The sequence below is a fragment of the Podarcis liolepis genome (assembly GCF_965112155.1).
Source record: "Podarcis liolepis genome assembly, chromosome: 6".
In the NCBI taxonomy this organism is placed as follows: domain Eukaryota; kingdom Metazoa; phylum Chordata; class Lepidosauria; order Squamata; family Lacertidae; genus Podarcis; species Podarcis liolepis.
The window spans coordinates 70006206-70023191 of NC_139559.1; the positions used below are offsets into that span (position 1 = coordinate 70006206).

The 16986-nt window shown below is 43.0% G+C and overlaps 1 protein-coding gene and 1 long non-coding RNA gene across 6 annotated transcripts in view; one reads left to right on the plus strand and one right to left on the minus strand.

Annotated features, from left to right (window-relative positions):
• Positions 1 to 16986, minus strand: part of DDAH1 (dimethylarginine dimethylaminohydrolase 1) — a 131772-nt gene that overhangs the window by 24354 nt on the left and 90432 nt on the right. For all 5 annotated transcript variants that reach the window (XM_083511240.1, XM_083511239.1, XM_083511242.1 and 2 more), the window contains one exon: positions 957 to 1056. In XM_083511240.1, the coding sequence (XP_083367366.1) occupies positions 957 to 1047 (91 nt within the window). In that variant the 5' untranslated portion in view covers positions 1048 to 1056. The remainder of the gene's footprint in view (positions 1 to 956; positions 1057 to 16986) is intronic.
• Positions 10961 to 14661, plus strand: LOC310710390. The gene is made up of 2 exons (XR_014528027.1): positions 10961 to 11859; positions 14361 to 14661. It is a non-coding gene; the product is annotated as an uncharacterized lncRNA (long non-coding RNA).

Genomic DNA, 16986 nt, shown 5'->3' on the forward strand with positions numbered 1-16986 from the left:
ACGATCATCTCAATGAGCTAATCATCTCAGAGTGAAACCAAATTTTTCCCATCACTTTTGCTGCCCATTCACTTGACTCTCCCTCTGTGCCCAATCAGCATAATCGCCCAGTGGCAGCAACTGAGAGAGAGCAAGGTTTCTGGAGGTTCCCATTCCTTCTTGTTCACCATCTCACTGCTCACTAGCTCAAAAAGGGCAGGTGAACAAGCAGCAACGGCAATGAGAAGGAGCAGCGGGGCCTGGATAATTGACCTTTGATGCAATCTTAATACAGTCGTACTTCGGAAGTTGAACGGAATCCATTCCAGAAGTCCGTTCAGCTTCCAAAACATTTGGGAACCAAGGCGCGGCTTCCGATTGGCTGCAGCCAATCGGAAGTCGCGACAGACATTTGGGTTCCAAAGAAAGTTTGCAAACGGGAACAATCACTTCCAGGTTTGCGGAGTTTGGGAGCCAAAACGTTCATCTCACAAGGCTTTCAAGGTATGACTGTACTAACATTATTTTTTCCAGGCAACCTATGAAATAAAGCAGACTGATAAACACACACAAAAACTCAGGGTACCTGTGTGATATGAGCAACTCCTGTTGATAGCACTTTAAAATTGTTTTTAGATATTATTAATGCTCTTATTTTGTTTGTAATTGTGTTGTCTTGTTGCTTTGCCATCTCAGACCCCTTTGGGAGGAAGGGTGGGGTAGAAATGAAATAAACAACAACAACAAACTTAGTTTACTTCTCCTAATTCACTTGTTATTCTGATGTCAGGAAATTTATTGCATTAGGAAATGATTTCCTGTGTTCAAAGTCTCATGTTACTGTTGGACAAGCAAATTAACTAATGAAAATGTAAGGAGAAACGGGAAATGGTTTTTTTTAATCAGTACCTTACCATCAAGCTGTCTGTGCAGCTGAAACATTAAATGGCAAAGTTTCGTATTTTATTTTACTGTACCTGTAAATAAAACATCTCCTCCATCTAAGGTTGCATGTTCATCTGTCATCTCTACAATATTCAGGTTAAGGCTTTCAAGTGCTCTCTTCATTACTTCAACCTGTTTGGAAAAGGACACATTTTAGAATTTCATTTAAAGGTTGCAGCCCATGGCACAGTTTTTAACCATGCATATTGTTTGGCTTTGTATCTGCTGTACTGGAACATCCACAAATCAAACCAAAAAGAGATGTCAGGAAATTTATTTAAAGGTGATATACTTTTTAGCCAATTTTAGAGAATCAACTTTCAGTCTGGCATAATCACACTGATAATTGGTGTTATTAGAAAAGTCTACTTATTTTTGTGAAGGTAGATTCAAATGAAAGAAAAGCCCCACCTCAGCCCCCCCAAATCAATCAGTTGGGAGGGGTTAACCAAATAAAGTATTTCAAGATTTAATGCACAGCTTGGACTTGTGAGTACCTCATTTGCTTTGTGATACTGGAAGAGTCCCCAAAATGCATTTCAAAAGCAACACTTTGACATTAGTCAAGAATGCCCTGCAAGACTGAATGTAAGTTTCTGGGAATCTGTTGTAAAGTCTTCTGGGCATCCACATAAAAGCACTGCAAGCATCTTAACTACAGCACCACTGCTGAACTAGAAAACTTCTGTGCCCAGAAGCCATCTTTAATCTTACAATTAAAAGTTGTCAATTGTGCTAATGCATGGGGGGCGGGCAGGAAGTCCGCTCCACTTCATTGTGGGGAGGAGTTGTGGTGGACTGTGTGGCCACCCACTCACCTCCGGGGCAGGGGACGAAGTCCCGCGTTGCCCGGGGGATCCCGGCCACGTCAATGAGCTGCCAGCTAATCCTCTGGCTGGTGGGGGCGTGGCCGTTGAGGGGCCTGGTAGGAATTTTTCCACTTGGCAAAATTGGCATGGGGCCATTTGGTTTTCGCCTACCTCGTAGCAATCGTCACAACTTTGTAAGGTTTAGCCGTTAGGCATTGTTTGACCTTATGATGGGGGAGGTGAGGTGTGGCCATCATCTGCTCCTCCAAGCTTAAGGGTATTCTGTTAAAGGAATCTGGGGTGTGTGGATCTTGTCCGAAGTCTGGGGCTGGGCTAGGGCCATGCCACGACCCCATCAGGAACACCTGGGGGAGCTCGAGTTGGTCTGCATCGACAGGGCTCCCCCTTCTGGTGGTTTACCCTTACCAGACTCCCTGCGCAACGCAGGAGTCAGATACAGTCCAGTTCATTCAATGCCTAAGCCAATACCACTCACATTCTGTAATCAATAAAGTTGTGGCCAAAATTTGCCCAATAACATTAACCTAATATTTGTGTCCTGTGTGTTTATTCTTCAACGAGGGGGTGGTTGCGGGGTCTTGACACGCAAATAGACCACCATAGTAAATTAACAATTTGGGTATTCTGAGTTGCCCACTCCTTGACAAACTTGCAATTGCTCTGCTATGATTTTTGCACTTATTCCTTGATAGTCATTAAATATCTGATTTGGTGTGCCCTGGGCATTTTCTTTGCAAAAGGTGGTGTGATTGTGCACAGCTAACAAAACAGTCCTTGCTTGTTTGTAGCAAGTAGTTCAGGTGTTGGCAGTACAACTCTGTGTTACAAACATGTCTGCAAAAGTGACATGCAGGCTGGGAACATTAACCCCGCCATATGGGAATCCCTTGCAGGTGATCTCAGTGCCTGGGGACAGACAGACAGGTTGTTTATCCACAGTGGTGACCAGAGAAGGAAAGACCGTTGGGAGGAGCACAGAGTGAACATACACCATGGTGCACCTATGGCAGCAAAACTGGATGCCACAACTAACTGCCCCACCTGCAATAAAACATGTCTCTCCAGTATTGGTCTCTACAGCCACAGCAAGCGCTGCAACTCTCCAACGGTTTGACTTCACCTCTGAAAGCATGCTCTTTCATTTGTCTCCCGACAGATGCCAACAAAAATACTTTTAGACACCGTAAGTCTAGCAATTTCACTGACCATTCTGAATCATGGATCTTGCTGCAGTTGCAAAATTCAAGTTACTAGTTCACTGCCATATGAGCTGCCCTCATGTGCGAAGACAAAACATGTCACAAAGGTAACATGAGAACTGGTTGTAAGGTTCCATTGATTTTTCTGGATAACACTCAGTATACAGAACTCGCTGCCATGGGAAGAGGTCACATCAATATGATAAGGCAGGTGGAAGTAAAGCAAAAGGCAGGTTCTTAGGAGTACCGAGGCTTATGCTGGCCACAAAGAAAGCAAATGTCTCCGCTGCCTGTGATGGCATAGCAATACCAAGTGAATTGGCTGAGATTAAGTAGAGATTCGTTTAACCTCCTGGTACAGAAGAGATGAGACAGATGAATTTAAGTAGTGAGAGAACTCATAAGCTAGGTCATAATTTCTGAAAAAATCTATTTGCCTGCAAGTGTCAAAGCTTAAATATTGAATCAATATGAACCAGACTTAAAAAATTATTTCACTCGTAAAAAAAAAATGAGTGCAGTGGTACAAAACAGTGAATTCATTTAAAAACCCCCTGAAGCCATGACCTGAGTTGATCATATTAGTTTGATGCCCATTAATAATATTATGAACTGTTTCAAACTGTAAAATCTCTCTCTCTCTGGGTGAAAGCTAAGTGCAACACTGAATAACTGTGACCAGATATAGATGATAGATAGATAGATAGATAGATAGATAGATAGATAGATAGATAGATGATAGATAGATTTGAAGAAGGTTAATTATTTCCTCCCTGCATTACTTCTTTCCTCTCAAAATGATCACCCCCAGTTGCCAATGGGCATAATGTAACCCCATTATACTTCTCTCTCCCCCCTCCCAACTGCCTGCAGTGGACTATTAGCAACTCTGGGGGGGTGGGAGAAGATTTCAACGGGAAAACCTTCATGACCTCAGATTCCAGCAATGTCACAGCCGGAACAGAGTATGACCAAGAAGGCATTGAACCTGAGCCCTTTAACTAAGCCTGAACTTAACTTAGGTCCCCCTGTGCCCAGATCCAATATTGAAGCCCTTGAGTCAATTTATCCTTCCTTAGAAGCATATAATCATAGAACTGTACAGTCGGAAGGGAAGTCCAACCCTCTTATTTATTTTATTATATTTTTTTATTGTAAAAAGGGTCGCTAAACTGCTCGAGGAATTTTGTGGTCAGTGCAGTGGGGAATGAGCTTATAATATCAGAAGCTCCGAACATCAGGTACTCTCCACTGGTGTTCTGATGTCCGCTAAATTTTATTATGTTGGAAGTTCACAGCTGTGTTTTTAAGCTTGCCCTAGAAAGCAAGTTGTATGTTTGCTTACAGAGGAAGAGAAAATGGCCTACATTTGTACAAATGCCCTTTTAAAAAGAAAGATGCATGTAGACTCAGTTTTAAGTTTAAGAGCACACAACAGAAGGCTTTTATAATAACTACTACCCATTAATATATCAAGTGGCTGAATGCTTAAGCCTTTATTGCTCTGTGCTGTGATTCCCCCACCCCAAATAAGCACATTCCTGTTGTGAGATGGAATGCATCTAATCCATAATAAATCTGGTCGAGAGACTCTGGGCTTAAGCCAGCTGAGCTACGTTTGAAGAAAAAGGATATTAAATGTGTTTGATGGCATTTATAAGAATCCTATTTCCTTGGCCCCTCCACTTTAAAATGGAACTCATTAGTCTTTGCATAGAAGCAGTTCATCAACTGCCTCAGCTGCTATATGCAAAATATCTATCCCTTCCACAGTTGTGCCAATGTGCTTCAAATGAAAGCCATTTCTTAAAAAGTTATTTATTGGCACTTGGTTATCTCAACTCTGGCAACAAAACAAATGTTTTCAAAATGAGAACAGAAATGACAGATTGATGAGCAGAATGGAGGGAGGGAAAAGAAACAGGGAGACGAACCCTTTATTTTCTTAGCTGCCCGGTGCAAACAGCGTACAACATTTTATAAAATTGGCTTGAAGCTGAAAACGTTGAACAAATGCCTGGATCTGTGTCAGGCATAGGCAAACTCAGCCCTCCGTATGTTTTGGGACTACAACCCCATCATCCCTGGCCACTGGTCCTGTTAGCTAGGGAGTTGTAGTCCCAAAACATATGGAGGGCTGAGTTTGCCTATGCCTGATCTATGTCAAAAAAAAAGCCATGGCTCTGTTGGTCTTTGCATACCCTCTAGAAAATGGCCAGCAAAGAAGTATTCTTAACCCAACACAGGAGCTGAAATGTCATTCGGTGGGAGCTGAATTTCTCCCACTGTGAATGCCTTGTTCAGAACTTGGTTCTATAGACTACAGGAAAGTATGTAAAAATACATCTTTGTCCCCTAAACCCTGTTCTTTGAGAACAAATGGCAATGCTGAACAAGCCTATTAGCACCACATCTAAAGAAATACCTGATATTATTAGTGAAACAAACAAGCCCGAAGTACTGGAAATCGTGAAGGTTCTAACTAATATTAGGTTTTGAGGCCCCATCACTGCTTTCCACAGGGATGCCCATTCCTTACTGCTCCAGGTCAAACAGATGTCCAAGCAACTCTGTGAGTTATGTTTTCAAGCTCTAAACATGAGCTTGCAGCATGCATCCAAATCTTAATTTCTTTCTTGTTTGTAAGTGAAACTCTAAATTTTCCTATTTGAGTGTTCAACTGTTTGCTTCATCTTCATCATCATCATCATATTATTTATACCCCGCCCATCTGGCTGGGTTGCTTCCATGAACAAAACATGTTTGTGTACACATAACATTCAGGTGTTCTGCTTGGTTTAATTGACATATCTCTCTACTTCAACCAATCCTAAGCATAAAGTCATAAGGATTCACAGTTCTGTTCCCCACATCAGTTTCACTATCAGCAGCCCCCACCCCCACATGCTACAGTTTTTGACTGGTCCTTTAATTTGAAAAGCGCTTAATGCAAGAGCTATAAAACAGGCATGTGAAGGGCTCTTTAAACAACATTGTCACTTAGGTATACGTGTGTGCTATTTTTAGCCTGTGTGAATATTACATTAATGGATTACAGCTTTATACGTGCATATTATTTAGAACAAGGGTGAAAAATTATTATTAAAAAGTCTGAGGCCTAACGGCGAAGGAGGGTTAAGGGAGGGAGAATTCTGGTCAAAATGTACACGATGAAATACGGGAATAAGTTGCGGGAGGCATGGAAAACTTTTGCCGATAATTAGCTGCAAAATACCAGTAAATATTTGGTTGGATAGAGACGATGACAGAAAATGTAAATCTTAGACAAGTATGCTGAGAAAGCAACATTCTAAATACTTTTCTGCTCACAATTACAAAATGGTCAATTGTTAGATGCTGGAGTGAGAGAGGCAGTCTATTCTGCCGGGACCTGCACGGTAGGCCAAGAATGCACCTGCATAAGCGAAGCATTCATTATCTTTGAGACACCCAATATCCCATAATACCCAGACTGACTGCTAGTTCCAAGTCCACCATTGACCACACGCCATGTGCCCCATTTCCCCCCTCCTTTTTTTTGCAATGAAAAGTATTTAAAATTCATGAAGCTTGCTGAAAGCTCAGCTGTCACATTCTACTCATTCCAAAGTGCATGGGAAAAATAGAGTATAATGGACATTTCAGCTGGAGCTACTATTGCCCTTGAATAACCAATATTCCATTAAATTGCTAATAAACCCACTTGAAGATGTAGATAACAATCAAGCCATACAGGAGCATTCCTTTCCCCTAACACTGAGATGTCAGATTTCACTTTGTACAGTACTGCTGTTTCTGTGCTATTTGTTCAGGGCTTGACGCAAGGTATTCAGAACGCTTGCTCCATTCCAGAGATCACAAGCTGCTCTGTTTTAAAGGGCCCAGAATATCCTTTAGGTGTAGATTACTGCTGAGTCCCTCCTTTTAATTATTATCATGGTTTTTGTTTTTTAAAAAGCACCTAAAATGAACGAGGTACTCTACTAAAATAGTTTAAAGAAAATATAAAAGGCTTTGCCTGAAGCCTTACTATCAAATTAACTAAAATACAAAGGGAGAAAGGAGGAGAATTAAATAATAATATAACTGCGTGAATGATATGATTCTTCTTGCTTCATATACAGTATGAAAAGTTGGAAATGTAATGGCAATGTTTATTTAATATCGCGGGAGAAAAGGCAGCTTATATGGACTTGTATGTATGTATGCCTGCAGGAATACCAAGAGTATTAGAGCAAGACTAAATGCTGTAAGTCTTATATTGGGGCCTCTTCAAATTGCCATCTAGATTCCATGTTTCCTAAAACATTTTTGACCTAAACCAGAGTTTGAGAACCTTTGGTCACCCAATTGTTGTTGGACTACAGTGCCCATCATGCCTGGCCATTGACTTTGGGGGCTGGGGCTGATGGGACTTGGGAGGCTAACAACCTCTGGGAGACCTCAAGCTCTCCATCCCAGCTCTAAACTTTTTGAAATGTTCCTAACTTCTTCTGAATACATTAGTCTCCAAAAGGCTTCAGTTGGTCTGCCACAGTCCATATGCTTTGGGTTGGCAATTTGAATCCGTGCGACGGGGTGAGCTCCCATTGCTCTGACCCAGCTTCTGCCAACCTAGCAGTTCGAAAGCACGTCAAAGTGCAAGTAGAAAAATAGGTACATGTTGTTGTTTTTTTAAAACACACACACTTTTTAAACTTTCTTTTCTCAGTCCTTTACAACGCCCATTGCTATACCATGGTGTTGAATAGGAATGGAAATGTTGCAATTTATGAAATCACACAAAACGGAAAACAATAGCATCATGGAAAACTAGTAAATTCATTCAAGATGTGCAACAAACTAAACATGTGGTTATTACAAGGGGCATTTTTACAATGAAAGAAGTGCTGGAATTCTCCATCCTTGAGAAAACCTAGTGTTTAATATTTGCAGCATTCACATAAGAAGTGTCTGAAAACAAAGCAACCAACGGCTCCAAAAACCATTTCATTCATCCTTTCGGAAACCTTCTCTCTGACATGCCGAACACTTCTAAGTGTGGGTTGGTGAGACCACCAGGGCAGAAGGTTCTGGGAATGGTTTTCACTCTGCCATCCCATCAGGCTGCAGACTCTTACCTGCATGGGCTGGCCAGGCCTGTGGACATTATCTATCATCTTCTTTCTAAGTTCCAAGCTCTTACAGCAGCCTTATGCAAGCCCAATGGATAATCCACAGCAGACAACCACTGATGGAAGGGAAGGGCCAAGGCAGAGCCACAAGGTGTTGTTATCGTTCATTTATAAAGTGTCTAAAATCATTAGGGGCAGTTGAATACGAAAGCAGGCTCTGCTCATAGTCTAGATTTCAAGACATGGCACATCAGAAAGGAAAGGAACAGAATGGTCCTGTCTTCTATGTGTTCTTTCCTGCATGTTCCATTCATTATCTGCGACTTTGGTCCAGATTCCTCAGCCACGTGAGGCTCAGCAGGGACCAACAAGGAGTAAGACCTGGTTGGTGGTGACAACCACCCCTTTTAGTGGAGATTGATCAAGCCCCACAGCATTACACGGCTTTAAGTACTTACCAAAACCTGGTTAAGAAGGCATTTAGCTGAGGAAAAACCACATTATCTCCTCATTATGAGTATGTTAAGGCTGTTTTGCTTTCTCTGTGCCTTCACTTTGTTTTGGGGAGGTATTGCTTTTCTGATGTTGGTATTTTCTGGTGGTAGTTTAGTGTGTTTTGTTGATTTGATTACATTGTATGTACAGGTGACTCCCCATTTATGCAGAGGTTATGTTCTGGCCCCCTGCACACATAAACAAGGAGCACACCACACCCCTCTGGCTTGCAAGGAGAACCTCACTGGAGCAGGAAGAGGACAGGAAGAAGACGCCTGTAAAGCGAGATGAGCGCCGCAACCCCAGAGTCGTTCGCGACTGGACTTAACTGTCAGGGGTCCTTTACCTTTTCAAAATTTAAATAAACTTGTGTAGGGAGGCTGCCAGAAACATAACAAAAGGAAAGAAGGAGACATGGCAGGAAGCCTAAGGGTGGGCTATAGTACTTTTCCCTGTAGTACCTTCCCTTCTAAACATATATCAATAACCCCAAAGCTCTATATTTTCCTAAAACTTTTATTAAAGAAAATAGTGTGTGTTGTATAAAGTAAACCTAGACCTCTGCAGAAATATGTGGGTTGTGGTGTTTTGTTTTTTCAGCATTGAAGATAGAAAACTAGTCTGTTGGCAACTTAGACCAGTGTTTCCCAACCGGTGTTCCGCGGCACACTAGTGTGCCGCGAGACGTTGCCTGGTGTGCCGTGGGAGGGAGGCGGGCGAGTCAGGCGGCGAGAGGCGGGGCGGCGGCGGCGAAGAGAGGCCGCCCAGTGCGGGGCTCTCGCCGTCTGGCTGCCTGCGTGGCGCTGACGTCACGGGGCTGTAACGTCGAAAGAAACCCGGGAATCCAGGCTGCGGACAGCCAAACTTCGCCTTTTCTCTATGGCCAGCTTTCATCCTATCATATGCTAATACGTCTACGGTTGAAGCTGTGGAAGGGCGGAAGTTCCTGCGGGGAAGAACCGTCCGGTGAGCCCCGCGATCTTGGGAAGCTGAGTTCCCCCCTCGAGAACCGCCCCTCTCCCGCCGCCCTTCTTCTTCTCCGCTGCCCGTGTATGGTCCCGCCGCGTAGCATCCTCTCGGCGCCCAGAGCCCGGGGGGCTTCCTGCTCGCCATGGCGAGCGGCAGCAGCCTGGCGGCGGTAGCTGGCCTTGCAAAAGCTCCCGCCGCTGGAGGCCCCTTTGCGCCTGCCGGCCGCCTGTCGGCCGCCTGCTCCTGGGAGTGCCGGGTGGACCTGGCGGGAGTCCTGCGCCGCGTCCCGGAGGGGGAAACCGACGCCTGCGAGCCCCTGGGACCCCCGCTGAACGGGTGAGGAAGGCGCCCGAGACTGGGGGGGGGGATACACACGCCCCAGGTCGCGGGCCTTCCTGTTCTCTGGAAGGAGCCCCGGGAGCCGTGGGAAGGAGGCGAGGGGCAGCCGAGACGGGGCCTCGAGGGGCTTGGCGGGGGGCTGCCCCTCTTCCAGACACCCCCCAACCCCCCAGAATGACCGCCAAATGCTGAACAAGCATCAAACAACCACAGAGGCTTCCGCGTCGTGACTCAGCGGGCAGAGTGTAGGTGTGTTTTTGCATGAAAAGGATCCCAGGCACATCAGTTCCCGGCGTCGATCCCTGCCTTGGAAACCTTGGAGAGCTCCTGCCCTCCAAGTGCAGACCCGCCGCTGTCAACTTTTTCCACATTGAACCCAAACACATTGCACTTGGGGGACCAGCTTCTTAAATCTTTGGCCATATAGTTTGCACGGTTGCACTTGGCACTGCGACCCAATTTGGATCAATTGGAAGACCAGTGGGTGTAGCAGCAGCCTGGCAAGAATAGGCTCTTGTCCTCATTCCACTTTTTCAATCCACCCTTCCCCCTCTGGGGTAGCTTTCTTACTTGCTCTAGAACAGTGGTTCCCAACCTTTTTTTGGGCCATGCCCCACCTAAACATCTCTAAAATCCTGCCCCCCCCCATGACGTATAATTCTTATTATTCAAAAAGTGAATAAGTAAAAAGTGACCTTTCCCCATCTGGCATGGTGGTGTGCCTCGAGATTTTTTTCATGAAACAAGTGTGCCTTTGCCCAAAAAAGGTTGGGAAACACTGACTTAGACAGATGCAAGCACAATCCTTGCTTAATCAAAACAAAATTGTAGTGGTTTCAATGTTGCATTTTCCTTTCTGTGTTTTAAGACTATAGCCTAAATCTGCTTCTGTTACTATGTAGACGACCTCCCTGGTTAATGATAGATTATAGAAGACCTCCATGGTTAATGATAGATTTGGACACGCCTTTCAGAACACAGGAACATGGTTGTATCGGGTAGGGTAAAAAGTAGACCAACACAAGTTGTTCACAACCACCCATGAAAAATAGAAGGAAACAAAACCAGTCAGCTAGATGATGGGAGGGGTTGGCATTCTCTGACCGAAGCCAAACAAACAAAAAGGACTGACGGAGAAAAGAAACTGCTTTTCCTTTGTGAAGGAGACTGTATTCATTTCAAGGGGCTATAGGGCTCTATAAAGAGGTTTCATTCTTTCCTACTATGATATACTCGGCTGTAATAAAAAAGGTAGTGGGGGGAAAAATCTGATCAACACAGCAACAATTTCAGATAGCTTTTAAGAGAAAGTCCAGGTGAGACACACTCTACACTGGAACTGCTACAAAAGCTCCTGTAAATGGGAAATGATGTCACAAGTGAAATAAATACTTCTGGTTGTGTGTCTAGACAATCTGATTCACAGTGACGTTTTCCAATACATGTGTGGCCTAGGGCAGCTTCAGGTGGCTTACGTGTAGCTTTTAAAAAAATGGTTGCGTTAATTTTTCTCCTCCCTAGCAAATCGTGAACTGCGAATCCCATGTAGCAAGAAATATCCCTGTTTGCCTATTTAATTAGCGACTTCGCTTTCCCCAACAATTCAGCTTATAACAACAGAAAGGGAGTTGTTTGTTTAGAAAATAGGTGACATCTTTCGCTTTTTATACATCTATCCCTCCTTAGAGCAAACACAGTCTTAAGCTTTTGTGAACATTTGATAAATCTCTTAGCAACTAGTCACTAGAGTGGATTCAGCCAACAATGGATGATTCACAGTTTTTAGCACAGGGTTGTCTGCCAAACGGCCTGAATAAACTCATATTGCTAGACACTACGGCAAAATGTACCCTGATCTCTTCGAAACTATTATATCAGAGGAAAGCTAAGCTGCGTACATTCCTCCAACTCGGTTGACGCCTGGAGAAAAAACAAATGCCTTCTAATCCTACGTCTCTCTTCTCAATGCCACATAGGACTTACACCCAGGTAACTCTTCTAAATCTTGCTTTTTTGACAAAGTAGTGATCTCTGTTCCTCTTAATTAGAACAACTGTACTTCTGGTTGAAAATGCTTCAAAACTACTCTGTGCAAACCGGGGACTAGAATAAAATAAGGGTTCTCAAAGTGAGTCAAGAGATTGCAATGGAGACAACCTTAAGGACCTGTTTATATGACAGGCACTGTAGTCATGAGATAGACAGGACTGCCATGTAACATGGAATGAAATAGTCATTCGAATGTTAATGCCAGATGCAGAATTCATAGGAAACAGGGGCTTGCATTATTTATTTATTTTGTGATGCCATTATGAACACTCATTAAAGCTGTTCTCACAGAAGAATGCAAAAAAAAGGCTGACTCATCCTCATTTTGCCAGTAGTGTTGCATTTCCAAAAGCGTCTCCATGAATGGCAACTGCAACTGGAAGTCAATGTGCAATGACTCAAAACGCAGACAGCTTTCCAGGTCGTGTGGCCAGCATGACTAAACCACTTCTGGTGCAACAGTAGCCAGAACGCACGGAAACTCTGCTTACCTTCCCAGCGTGGCAATACCTATTTATCTACTTGCACTGGTGTGCTTCTGAACCGCTAGGTTGGCAGGAGCTGGAACAGAGCAAAGGGATCTCACCTCATCACACGGATTTGAACCGCCAACCTTGGAAATTCTAATCATTAAAAAAAATGTTGAGGGGGTGTGGGGAATAGCTACCTAATGAGATGATGCGTCAAGAGCACAGATAATCACTCAGAGATGCTGCGCTTCATATCTTGACTGGGATCCCTTGTTGATATTTGCATTGGGGGGGGGGGGGGGATAACCTGCATTCCACAAAGCAGTAAATTTTGCCTTCACGGGCATGAGTGACTTCATTGGAAAATGCAGGCTAGCCTTAAATGATCTTACTTTCACATCTAGCTCTCTTCCAGATGTTATTCCTTTTACAAATATCGCAGCAACTTAATCTTAACTATGTCCCTTTAAAGAAAGAAGTTTGCATGGCCACCGGTAGATCTGGATGATTCGAGTGCAAATCGGCCAGGATTTTATTGGGCAAGCTGCTAACTTTTATTCTAATCTACATAAATGCAGATAATTTACACAACTGCTTCTTGTCCAATGCGTTATTGATGTGGTATGTTGTATATCTAAAGAAAACCTATCAGAGGAAAAATGGGCTCAGCAGAATGGAGAGTGGCCTGTAGTAATGATGGGGTCAAAACCGTAGGTTTTTTTAAATGTTATTTGATACATACAAGATATATTGTGTTCTCTCTCAATGAATACAAACAAGAACTTTGGCTCCAAACAATGGTCTGGTTTGGATACACCCACCCCACAAAACAAATAATGGTTGCATTGTGGAAGATAATGAAATTGAGTATGCCATTGGAAGCCTTTTGAGGAAGAGTAGGTGTTCAATTCAGAATGAATCTTGCTTATACAGATACCATTGGTGCCAAATAATATAATGCATTTGTAGTACCCACCTGTGTGGCTCAGCAAGACACGTTTGAAGTTGCTCCTAGCTCACTAGCTCTTTAATTGGTTGCCTCCTCCTTCCATCTTTTCTTCTGACGTGACTTTTGCTTCTTGGATTAATATCCTGATCAGTATTCTGGATTAATACCCTGATTAGTTAAGTAATGTAACATCCATTTGGGGTGTAGTGGGGAACTCTGGCTTTAACACAAAGCAGGATCTCTGTACCAATGTGTCACGTGAGAGGGGAGGAGAGAGGGAGAACACAAGTCTGATGCTTGTTCCTGGCTTCACAAACCAGGTTTCTCATAAGCAACGACATTACTCCAAACCAGACCATTGTTTTGAGCCAAAGTTCAGTCTTTCATAATGGGACGTGGGTGGTGCTGTGGTCTAAACCACAGAGCCTAGGGCTTGCCGATCAGAAGGTCGGCAGTTCGAATCCCCGCGACGGGGTGAGCTCCCGTTGCTCGGTCCCCCTCAAGTGCAAGTAGATAAATAGGTACCACTCCGGCAGGAAGGTAAATGGCGTTTCTGTGCGCTGCTCTGGTTCTCCAGAAGCGGCTTAGTCATGCTGGCCACATGACCCGGAAGCTGTCTGCAGACAAACGCTGTTTCCCTCAGCCTATAGAGCAAAATAAGCGCCACAACCCCAGAGTTGTCCACGACTGGACTTAACGGTCAGGGGTTCTTTACTCAGTCTTTCATAGATCATCTTGCAATATCAACAAGCCATACTTAAAACAGTACCCCAATGTAATCCGTTAATTTTGGGGTGGGGTCCTAAGCATTACAAGTTTGGGCTATGGCACGCACCATAAACATGTTACACAATTAATGAAGCTTAATATGTGCTGCAAAAGTGGTAGATTTAAATGTTGATGAAATACCAGGAGCAGTGTGTTATGCAGAGCAGGAAGAGCCATTTACCTTTTTCTTAAACCTTTTAAGGGCATCGGAGGATAATTCTGTGAACCTGTCTCTTCACACATATTTCTTGCAGCTGCTGAGATGACTTCATAGCCAAACTCCGAATTTGGATTCCTACATGTTGTGATAATCAGCTGGGGTTTGGAAAATCATTCAAAAAATCAAAACGTTCTGGCAACTTAACAAGGCTTCTGAAAAAACAACAGTTTAACATCTGGAACTAACATTCTTCATGGAAGCTGAGATTTACAAAGCACAGAACATTTTCTCTTATAGTAACTTTTAGTTCAATAAACCTAATTGAACTTAAAGTATAAAACCACAACTGTTTGTATACAGATGTTGAAATGTTTCAATTAAAATAAAATATGCAACATGAGAGCTCCAGAGCTGTTTTATAATCTGAATGGGCAAGGACACTGAAAGGGAGCTTACAGACTTCATGTTTAGTTCCACCACATGAATTTCTTCTAAGAGTTCTTTAATACCACAGCCAAAGAACTGGCTGATTTATTTAATTCAAGATGTGAAATTCAGTCCCACCTTCCTTTTTAGCATTTGCCTTCTCCACCCATTTATCAGAGCCCCCCTTCGGCTTCTGTTTCTCAATCTGTTGTTTACTGTGAACCCTTGCTTCTGCCACCTTGTCTCACTGGGCAACCTGCCCCATAGCACCCCTATTTTTCAGCATCTATTTCAAGCTCTCAGACAGCCCAATGAAATTTCTGCTACACCTAAAGTCTATGTATGGTTTTACTGTGAGTAAAACCATACATAGACCTTAGGTATAGCAGAAATTTCTGTTCCCTCGCAGGTATTTTGCTAAGCACTTAGAATGGTCATGTACATTCTACAGCACCAGACCAGGCCAACCAATCAGAGGCTTCCTTGCTACAAGCGCAATCAGGCACTTCCCTGTTGTTTCCTATTTTATTTGATAAGGCCTTTGACAGGGCTTGGATATACCCTAATTCAAAATGTGACAGCACCTGTTGGAATCAATTATAAACTTCTGTTAATTGTAACTAACTTGCTTTATCAATTTCAATAGTACTTACAGAAAACTTCCCACTGTATTTTACTGCTTGGTCACTATACCAGTAAGTAGCTGGCTATAATTAAAAGCTGTCATACGGCATCAACACTAGAAAAAAATATTACAACAACGTTACATCTACCATTCCTTGGCATCTTCCTACTTAATTTTATTAGAAAAGAAGCAGTGGAGAAAGAAAAGTAGAAAAGAAATCCTAACCATCCAAGCTCCACCTTTTACTACAAACAAACTATCAAGATAAATGGAGATCATTATAATATTGTTAAAGGAATGTTTCAACTGTCAGTTATTCAGCCCAGCCTTAGGACGAGACTGACAGCACTGTCAATCAGCAAAACAGCACAACATCACAAAATAATGGTTTTAGGAATGTTGCAATAGCAATGGCAATCAACATAAATGTTTAAGATCACAAGCTGCTAGTCACTTGAGTAGAGCTCTCTCCAAGCCGAATATATTCCTGACATCCACAAACCTGTTTTTAGAACTACCTTGGAGAAGTTATCTGGTCACTTCTGTTTCCTGCCCCCAGATCAGTCCCCTTCCCACAGCGAGGGAGAAATAGATAAAGCACACACACACTACACTTTGCCATGGGCTATATATGAAAACACATATAGCTTGAAGATGAAGTTGGAAAGGGTATTACTTCCAAATTTGTCCTTCACCTCTTTGTACTTTTCAATGAAAGGTAACCCCCACACCCACCTCATGACAAAGGAGCCACTGAGGGAAGGATCAGAGCCTCTGTGGCAACCAGGGGAAGAGTGCCTACAAGTGCCATTCTGGAAATTCCTACACAGTATGGGCTTTGGTGCTGCAGGAAAAGGTTATTAAATGAAGGATTCTGAGCAATATTCGTTTAGCAGAGGCAGTCTGGGAGACAGATTTTTTTAAAAAAATGGTTTGCCATAGCCTTCTGATAAACTGTGTAACATAATAACCCAAGAGGTATCAACCTGCCCCCAGTCTAAGCTAACACTCCATGTACATCACTGATGAAGAGTGTGGCACACCAAATCATGAGCATAAAGGTGCTTTGTCCAGTGCCCATTTCCCCTATGGTTTATCCTTTCCCATATATCCAGCTTCTGTGATGTAGTTTTGTATAATGTCTCCTGTGAAAATTCTCAAAAATAAAATGAAATCCCACTGCGCAATTGTGTCACAGCTGCAGTTTTCGTACAAAACAAAAATCAGTTCTGCTAATCTAATCCTTCTCAAGACACCATACCCTCCAACATTTCTCTGGTGAAAATAGGGATGTCATATTCAATTAATAATAATAATAATAATAATAATTAATTATACCATGCCCATCTGACTGGGTTTCCCCAGCTGCTCTGGGTGGCTTCCAACATATATAAAAACATAATTAAACATTTAAAAAAAACCTTCCCTATACAGGGCTGACTTCAGATGGCTCGAGGGTCGGATAACTTCATACCCTCCAACATTTTTCTGATGAAAATAGGGACATCCTAAGGAAAAGCAGGACATTCTGGGATAAAATCAGAAACCAGGATGGTTTCTGTAAATCAGGGACTGTCACTGGAAAGCAGGGACATTTGGCGGGTCTGAGACACAAGTAGCATTTCAATCCCCATTGTTGTCCAACATTTAACATACAACACATCACATC